This window comes from Schistocerca gregaria, chromosome 6 (genome assembly GCF_023897955.1).
Source record: "Schistocerca gregaria isolate iqSchGreg1 chromosome 6, iqSchGreg1.2, whole genome shotgun sequence".
Lineage (NCBI taxonomy): Eukaryota > Metazoa > Arthropoda > Insecta > Orthoptera > Acrididae > Schistocerca > Schistocerca gregaria.
Window position 1 is genome coordinate 268,843,994 of NC_064925.1, and position 10,402 is coordinate 268,854,395.

Sequence of the window (10,402 nt, forward strand, 5' to 3'; positions counted from 1 at the left end):
TTCTGTGGGGACACTTGAAAGACCAGGTGTACCGCCAGAATCCAGAAACAATTGAACAGCTGAAGCAGTACATCTCATCTGCATGTGAAGCCATTCCGCCAGACACGTTGTCAAAGATTTCGGGTAATTTCATTCAGTGACTACGCCATATTATTGCTGCGCATGGTGGATATGTGGAAAATATCTATAGAGTTTCCCAGACCGCAGCGCCATCTGTTGTTGAAAATTGTAACTACTGTAATTTCGAAAGTTTGTCCGCCTGAAAATGTACTGTTGTCCCAAGCATATTGCAACAAACGGTGTATTTCTATCGCTGCTCGTTTAGTTTGTATTGCCGTTTCAAATATACCGGTCATTTTTGAAACACCCTGTATATGGGTGAACTTGTAAATGGTCAACATGTTATCACATTTTTCTCTGACAAAGTGTGCTATAATTGTGTAATAGTAAGACTGGCTCTTTCTACATCATAATGATTGCTTGTACTTACGTTTCATGGAACACACAAATAATTTTACTAATATAATATGTGCTGACAGATTATACTGGAGAACAAATAATTTTTATCTTAGTTAAGTTCTTAACAGTAATTTTTCGTTTCACTGAGCTGTAACGTGTAGCTGGAAACAGGGTAGGCAGAAATAAAGTAATATTAAAGCAGTCACAAGACTGAATACATGTAAATAGTTTCTATTTTTATCGTCAGTGGCATAGGCCCATTCATATGGGCGATGTAGGATAGCATGCAAGCTTTGTTAGGACGAATAGTGTGGATTTCAGACACACTGAGCACTGCGCGTCTTCCCATTCCTTTAGTCTGACTTAGTTGAATATACAACGAGTATTTCAGGCCTTTAGCATAAAATCTGTGAATCCAACACATGCCCACTACAAACTGACTGTTGTCTCAGAAAACCCAGTTACTTTGTTTACTAAAGAGTATCTCGGCTGTCACATATTACGCTATTCTTTCGTTCACTTTGATAGTGGTCCACTTTTTTAGTTATATCAAGGCTGTTTAGTTTTGTTCCTTGAATGTACACGGAAGCGCCAAAGAAACTGGTATAGGCAATCGTATTCAAATACACAGACATGAAACAGGCAGAATACGGCGCTGCGGTTGGCAACGCGTATATAAGACAAGAAGTGTCTGGCACAGTTGTTGGATCGGTTACCGCTCCTACGATGGCCGGTTATCAGGACTTAAGTGAGATTGTAGGTGGCGTTATAGCTGACGTAAGAGCGATGGAGCACAGTGTCTCCGGCGTAACGATGAAGTGGGGATTTTCCTGTACGACAATTTGACGAGTGTACCATGAATATCAGGAATCCTGTAAAACATCAAATCTCAGACATCGCTGCGGCCTGAGAAAGATCCTGCAAGAACAGGACTAACGACGACTGAAGAGAATCGTTTGGCAGAAGTGCAACCCTTCCGCAGATTGCTGCATATTTCAGTACTGAGCCATCAAAAAGTGTCAGCGTGCGAACCATTCAACGGAACATCATCGGTCTGGGCTTTCGGAGCCGAAGGCCCAATCGTGTACCCTTGATGGCTGCACGACTCAAAGCTTTACTCCTCGACTGGGCTCGTCCCCACCCACATTGGACTCTTGATGACTGGAGATATGTTGCCTGGTCGGACGAGTCTCGTTTCAAATTGTATCGAGCAGATGGACGTGTACGGGTATGGAGACTGGAGACAAGCTCATAAATGCATGGACCCTGCATGTCAGCAGGGGACTGTTCAAGCTGGTGGAGACTCTGTAATGGTGTGGGGCGTGTGCAGTTGGAGTGATATGGGAACCCTGATAAGTTTACATACGACTCTGACAGGTGACAAATATGTAAGCATCATGTCTGATCACCTACATCCATTCATGTCCATTGTGCATCCTGACGGCCTTGTCAGTTCCATCAGGACAATGCGAAATCCCAAACGTTCAGAATCGTTACAGAGTGGCTCCAGGAACACTCTTCTGAGTTTAAACACTTCCGCTGGCCACCAAACTCCCCAGACATGAACGTTAGTCAGCGTGCCTGAGACGCCTTGCAACGTGCTGTTCAGAAGAGATCTCCACCCTCTCGTACTCTTCCTGATTTATTGACAGCCCTGCAGGATTCGTGGTATCAGTTCCCTCCAGCGCTACTTCAGACATTAGTCTAGTCCATGCCACATCGTGGTGAGGCACTTCTGCGTGCTCGCGGCGACCTACATGATATTAGGCAGGTGTACCAGTTTCTTTGGCCCTTGAGTGTGTATCTATAGGATAAGTTTCCACTATGTAATTCATTTCAACTTACATGGATGAAAATCTCTTTCATGCGGGTATTACTTTTTTATTCAGTTTTAACATACCAGTGTGGGTAATTTCATCCAGGTGTTGTACCTGATTAATCATCAGATAATGTCATTAATATTTGTACATCTATTCCAAAACCATGTATAAAGAAGTAGTATTATTATAACAATTCAAATCTTGAAGTGCCTGCACTTTTCCATACAATTTTTTCAACTGTTATTAGTATTTTATACAATAACAACACAAACATTTAAACTGAAATTACTGTGTGCCACAAATTTTGGATAATTTGACTTACGTCTAACATTTCACACATGAGTTTACCCTTTAGCTCTTGACTAGGCTTCTGGCAGAGGTATTTCCTCTTTTCAGTAAGTTTATGTAATGTCTTGCAGAGCCAGGAAGTGAGCGTTGCAGCTTACCATTCCGTGACGTCACTTGAGGGGTGCCCCATCTCCACTAAGAGGTCGTTGCTGCTTCTCATGCTGCGCGCGCAACGCCCTCTGCACGTCACCGCCGCTGGCTTCTTCCCACTCTCCAGGGAGTCCTTTGTCGCGGTGATTGGCTTTCTTTTATCTTCAACTGTACTTTCTGCTATTTCGGATTATTTTGTTACGTATGTACTTTGATACTAGGATGCTCCGTCGCCCTGTAATAATCAAGAACATTATTCAACTCAAGATATGGAGAACCGAATCAGGACACGACAAAGGAATTGGAGAATAACAAGACTGGCAGACCAGCACCCAAGCTCTTCTTATACAAATGAAATTGTATGGGTCCAGAGACCAAGTCTCAAACATCTATGATGTATTTCTGCAGACTGAAGATATAACTGTAGCAAGTACGCTGAGAACATCGAGAAAATCCGTGCGCGTTTCAGGAAAATGAACTTTTTGTAAATATGATGACACTAAACCGGTAAAAACTCAAGGAGATGAGCGTAAATAACCTTCAGACTACATAGTTCGTACAGTTATCAAAAAGGATAACCACTATCAACCAGACATAACACAACCGTCTTGATTTGGTATACTAGGTGTTACCAATGGCTGCGCTCGCATATCATTAATTTTTGTGTGGTAAGTAAGTAGGCTACTGTACGTTCGATAATGTTAGCTGCCGTAATCTGTCTGCCTATTCAGGCAGGAAGACAAAAAATTAATTGCATTTTGAGGATTTTCAGTGGGGGCGCTCAAAAGAGAGGGCGAATGGACTTGCGGGAAGTTAGGGGCTCTCGCTGATATACGGGGCGCCCTATTTCAGAATGTGGCGTAAGATAGACTGAGGAGGAGGGGGGGGGGGGGGGGAGGAAATAAAGGCCTTAATTCTCAATACATTGCAGAAATTCTTTTCTTTGTCCTTGTAGTCACTATACGCGATTTAAATCGATGGAAGCAACACGCGCTCTCGAAATTTTGACAATAAATCCCTATGCTATGTAAATTGGCTTTCTTATAGCGTTTCACATTGAAGATTGTATCATACACTTTACCACAACACAAAGTTCGTTCACTCATTATTCGAATGTTGCTGTTGTGGTCTGCAGTCCTGCGACTGGTTTGATGCAGCTCTCCATCCTACTCTATCCTCTGCAAGCTTCTTCATCTCCCAATACGTACTGCAGCTAACATCCTTCTGAATCTTTTTAGTGTATTCATCTCTTGGTCTCCCTCTACGATTTGTACCGTCCACGCTGCCCTCCAATACTAAATTGGTGATCCCTTGATGCATCACAACATGTCCTACCAACCGATCTCTTCTTCTAGTCAAGTTGTGCCACAAACGCCTCTTCTCCCCAATCCTATTCAATACCTCCTCATTAGTTATGTGATCTACCCATCTAATCTTCAGCATTCTTCTGTAGCACCACATTTCGAAAGCTTCTATTCTCTTCTTATCCAAACTATTTATCGTCCACGTCTCACTTCCATACATGGCTACACTCCAAACAAGTACTTTCAGAAACGACTTCCTGACACTTAAATCTATGCTCGATGTTAACAAATTTCTCTTCTTCAGTAACGCTTTCCTTGCCATTGCCAGTGTACATTTTATATCCTCTCTACTTCGACCATCATCAGTTATTTTGCTCCCCAAATAGCAAACCTCCTATACTACTTTAAGTGTCTCATTTCCGATTCTAATTCCCTGAGCATCACCCGACTTAATTCGACTACATTCCATTATCCTCGTTTTGCTTTTGTTGATGTTCATCTTATATCCTCCTTTCAAGATACTGTCAATTCTATTCACTGCTCTTCCAAGAGCCTTTGCCGTCTCTGACAGAATTACAATGTCATCGGCGAACTTTAAAGTTTTTATTTCTTCTCCACTGATTTTAATACCTACTCCGAATTTTTCTTTTGTTTCGTTTACTGCTTGCTCAATATACAGACTGAATAACATCGGGGAGAGGCTACAACCCTGTCTCACTCTCTTCCTTACCCCTGCTTTCCTTTCATGCCCCTCGACTCTTGTAACTGCCATTTGGTTTCTGTACAAATTGTAAATAGCCTTTCGCTCCCTGTAGTTTACCCCTGCCACCTTCAGAATTTGAAAGAGAGTATTCCAGTCAACGTTCTCAAACGCTTTCTCTTAGTCTACAAATGCTAAAAACGTAGGTTTGCCTTTTCTTAATGTAGCTTCTAAGATAAGTCGGAGGGTTAGTATTGCCTCACGTGTTCCCATATTTCTACGGAATCCAAACTGATCTTCTCCGAGGTCTGTTTCTACCAGTTTTTCCATTCGTCTGTAAAGAATTTGCGATAGTATTTTGCAGGCAGATGTGAAAATTACCGAACTATCAGTTTAATAAGTCACAGCTGCAAAATACTAACACGAATTCTTTACAGACGAATGGAAAAACTGGTAGATGCGGACCTTGGGGAGGATCAGTTTGGATTCCGTAGAAATGTTGGAACACGTGAGGCAATACTGACCTTACGACGTATTTTAGAAGAAAGATTAAGAAATGGGAAACCTACGTTTCTAGCATTTGTGGATTTGGAGAAAGCTTTTGACAATGTTGACTGGAATACTCTCTTTCAAATTCTGAAGGTGGCAGGGATAAAATACAGGGAGCGAAGGGCTATTTACAATTTGTACAGAAACCATATGGCAGTTGTAAGAGTCGAGGGACATGAAAGGGAAACAGTTGTTGGGAAGGGAGTGAGACAGGGTTGTAGCCTCTCCCCGATGTTATTCAATCTGTATATTGAGCAAGCAGTAAAGGAAACAAAAGAAAAATTCGGAGTAGGTATTAAAATTCACGGAGAAGAAGTAAAAACTTTGAGGTTCACCGATGACATTGTAATTCTGTCAGAGACAGCAAAGGACCTGGAAGAGCAGTTGAACGGAATGGACAGTGTCTTGAAAGGAGGATATAAGATGAACATCAACGAAAGCAAAACGAGGATAATGGAAGGTAGTCAAATTAAATCGGGTGATGCTGAGGGAATTTGATTAGCAAATGAGACACTTAAAGTAGTAAAGGAGTTTTGCTATTTAGGAAGTAAAATAACTGGTGATGGTGGAAGTAGAGAGGATATAAAATGTAGACTGGCAATGGCAAGGAAAGCGTTTCTGAAGACGATTAAATTTGTTAACATCGAATATAGATTTAAGTGTCAGGAAGTCGTTTCTTAAAGTATTTGTATGGAGTGTAGCCATGTATGGAAGTGAAACAGGGACGATTACTAGTTTTGACAAGAAGAGAATAGAAGCTTTCGAAATGTGGTGCTACAGAAGAATGCTGAAGATAAGGTGCATAGATCACGTAACTGATGAGGAGGTATTGAATAGGATTGGGGAGAAGAGAAGTTTGTGGCACAACTTGACTAGAAGAAGGGATCGGTTGGTAGGATATGTCCTGAGGCATCAAAGGATTACAAATTTAGAATTGGAGGGCAGCGTGGAGGGTAAAAATCGTAGAGGGAGACCAAGAGATGAATACACTAAGCAGATTCAGAAGGATGTTCGCTGCAGTACGTATTGGGAGATGAAGAAGCTAAGAAGCTTGCACAGGATAGAGGAGGATGGAGAGCTGCATCAAACCAGTCTCAGGACTGAAGACAACAACAACAACAACATGTTAATTCAACATTATACGATGCAGATGAATGTCAGGAGATGTAAGGATTGATGTAGAAATTTATATAATGTTCCACTGTCTTTAACTGTCTGTTTTATCTTCTGGAATGCTTGTATGATAGCCTGGTTGTGGTATTCTTTGTTTCGATTCAATACATCGTATTTGCACTATGATTTTCGTGCCCAGTTGTTAAAGTTATTTTTTAAAATCAACTTATTCCGTGCAAAACTGTGACTGTCACGTAACAAATGTACGACTTGAAAGACGTTTTCATTTAGAAGCGATAAGCTCCAATTTTTAGTCGAAGTAGAAATTTTATCGTGTATTTTCCTAGCATATGTCGTAATATTTTATTTTCTATTTACAGATTCTGAACATGTCTTACTCATTCTGCGCTATTCTGCGGAACTTCAAAGAAGAATAGAAATGACTTGATTCTCTCCTCGTCATTGTCATCTGCTTTATACGTCTGTGATAAAAAGCGGTAATTTGAATACGACTGTACTAGAAGCAATATTGAAGATTTACTGAAACAACTGTTACTAACCACTAATGCGTTGTGTCTGTCATGTTATTTGTAAAAGATTAAAGATTGCACATAGCGGCACAGGGCTTCTACCGCTTAACTGTAGTTTGTGAGTAGACTACTCAGATTGCCAGGTTAGTCACTTGCAAATATTTGTAGTTTCATTCTCTAAACCGGCAAAAACGACCCCACAAATTGTAATATGTCACTCTAAACGTCCAAACGTGTTCTTTTGTTAATCATGAACAGACATAGACGATATGCAATCTAACAAATAATTGTCAGTACAGTGTAGGCGAAGAGTATTACAATAATGGTAGTTGCTCTCACAAGGAACAAAGCCGAAATTTTACTCACATACGTGCGCAATTGTGCCCATATATGATGAATAGAGAGTCTGATGCATTTGAGTGTTGTCTTACTAACGCACTCCATCGTGACAATCTGAGTGAAAGTTGGAGGTGTCGAAAACCTCCTTTCAATCGTGCTATATGCAACATCTTGCAGATGACGGAACTTCCAACTCTAACCTTCGTCTCATTTGAAAACAGTATGACACACGACCTGCTATGGACTGTGTAGAAATTTAAGCATGAAAGTATTTTCAGATTTTTACGGGACGATAGATTAAGAGATTATAGGATACAAACAAATCTCTTTTGTTAGTCATTGTTTGGTAAGTAATGAGTGACTGTGGGTGTTTAACAGTGTAGTAAATTTCTTCTCTCTTACTCTCCTTTTCGTCTACTTATTCCGTTTGACTCCTTCCTGAGGTTTATTGGTACTGTGCTATGTTTTATTCTACGCAATGTTATACATGTGCTATGATACATAGAATAATTAATTTGACGGGGGGGGGGGGGAGAGGGGGAGATGTAGGGCGGTTTAGAAAAATAACTGTAGAATGTATGTCTATGAAAAATAAGTAAGAAGAAATGTAAATTGTTTTGAAACTAGTTGACACTATAACGACCCACAAAAAGTGTTACTTATTCGTGACAAGCTTCTCAATACATTTACGTGTACAGCACTGCTAGTCATTACTACTCACGAAAATCTTGCATTGGCTTCAATTTTCCTAATATTGTAGGTAATTCTGTCAGAGACAGCAAAGGACCTGGAAGAGCAGTTGAACGGAATGGACAGTGTCTTGAAAGGAGGATATAAGATGAACATCAACGAAAGCAAAACGAGGATAATGGAAGGTAGTCAAATTAAATCGGGTGATGCTGATGGAATTTGATTAGCAAATGAGACACTTAAAGTAGTAAAGGGGTAATGTCTTTTGCCGTTAGAGGATTGAGATAGCTTCATGAGAACGTACGAAACTTGGTGCTCATTTGATTTTTAGAGCCTTGCAGTGTAACCAAGGGAACACCACGATATGGCTGGCCAAGTCACCTCCTGACCCACTATGTTTCACTCTTGGACGGAAACTACAAGTTGGATACAGTGGGAAAAAGGACTCAACCGACCAAATGAATTTTTTTCCATTGCTACATAGTCCATGATTTATGGCTCAAGCGCCACGTTTTCCAGCTCCGGCCATTTGCATCACTGATGGATTGCTGTTGGAATTCCATCTGTACCGCAATTCTGCTTCTGTAGTTCCCTTCACGTTTGTTTTGGAGCTGAAAGTATTGAACTTTTAGCTCCGCAATGACTTTTGTAGTTGTCGTCTTCTTATTTTTTGTCACAGTCTTCTTCAGTAACCACCTGTCACGATCACTCAACACATACTTTCGTTACTTAGAGGACGATATTTTTCGGCTCTCCCTGTATACGGGATTCGAGAAAATCTTCGATACGATGCCTCTTGCACTTCTTCTACGGGACCACTCACCATACTAACACCAGAAATTTGCCCACGTTCAAACTCACGTAGGTCCAACTCAATGCTCTCACAGATACAGAGAACACAGCTCTGAATACGACAGACACTTGGAGCGTATGGAGGACATCGCACAGGTCGTTTGTGGTCAAAAACAACAGCACACGCTGCAGGCTTGGCTAGCATGTGCATGTTCCAGCATGCATTTCTCGAGGTGTTTCCATATTTTTTTCCAACTGCTAAAAATAACAATATGTTCCTCCATCTTTCTCCTGGAATCTATCTGCACTACCATCATTGTACAGGTAAGTGGTATTAGGTGAGGTGTGCATTCAGAGGGCACGCGATTAACGGAGATTACGAGGAAGAGGGCTATGTATTTTCAATGCTGTCAAACAGATATCCGTTATGGTTTTTAGGGAAAACATGTGAACCGAGACATACTCCTCAAACACATATAGTACAATTATAGCCGTACGTGAGCGGTCATTTCGGAAAGTATGTTAAATGAGAAAAAATTCGCCAGATCACAGGCTATAAATTAGCAGCAATAATATTTACGCAGTAAAGAGAGTTTATACAACTGCTATGACAACCATAGCTACCATCTATACTGGTGCTATATTATTACAATTAGAGTTCTTTTTTATGACGATACTAGATTCAGAATCAAGACTTTCTGAGACACTTCGGTAGAAGGTATGATAAATTTGTTACTGAACTGTGCCTGTTGTCTGTGACTGACTGCAATATACGTAGGAACATATGCAGTTAAAATGTATACAAAGTAGGATGTATATCTTTGAATAACAGACCATGCAGAAATAAATTTCAATTTGTGGGTGTGAATACTGACCAAGATTGTAGTTCAGAAACATACATTATGAATCTTTTTAGGTATCTAAGTTCATCAACTTCTTATGACTCTGACGACAAAAGTATCTTACTTTTGACATATGTTGCATATAGTCATTGTTTAAAGTGCTTTGAAATCAATACCCAAAAAAAATATGTGTGTGGTACTGATACCTACAAACCTTTTGGCTACTATTAGCCACGCAACAACTTCATTCTCTAATGATTATTTACGACATTACATATGTGAAAACTATTGTCCCATTTGTAAACATAGCACTATAACTGGAGCATATTGTGTGACCTAAGACATATTGAGGTTTTGTGAATGCGAGTAAAGGTACTTTTATCTTTAGTCTTTTGCGCCATAACTGTGAGGACCAAACATCTTGTAATCTTAGATCAGACATACTTCAATAATATAATGAGTAATGCAGCAACCAACTATCTTTTGGACTCAATACAAAATTATTACAATTTAATTGAAATATTGTCCATTCCCATGTGGAAGTCGGCCAGGTTCTCTGATTCACAGGAACATTTAATGTTATGAACAAAAAACTATGTATTTAATGTAAATGAAACCGCCATTGACAAAGGAATACAACAGATTTTGAACTGTATATACCAAGAAAAATAAAATGAGTAACGTGATGAAACGTGAGGCAGAATCCTGATGTCTTCAGTTGAAACTTCTGGGCTGAAAGGCCGTGGTCGATGTATAAAATTTCCTCCTGCCCGTAGCCGGACGACCTCAGAAGATGTCTCCCGCAGATGGAGACGATACGTCAGGA

At 40.3% G+C, this 10,402-nt stretch overlaps 1 protein-coding gene across 1 annotated transcript in view; it reads left to right on the forward strand.

Moving 5' to 3' along the window:
* The window catches only part of LOC126278823 (odorant receptor Or2-like), an 87,315-nt gene extending 80,495 nt beyond the window's left edge, over positions 1-6,820 (forward strand). The window contains exons 6-7 of the mRNA XM_049979098.1: positions 2,699-2,860; positions 6,764-6,820. Of these exons, the coding sequence (XP_049835055.1) occupies positions 2,699-2,860; positions 6,764-6,820 (219 nt within the window). The remainder of the gene's footprint in view (positions 1-2,698; positions 2,861-6,763) is intronic.
* The last annotated feature ends 3,582 nt before the right edge of the window (positions 6,821-10,402 follow it).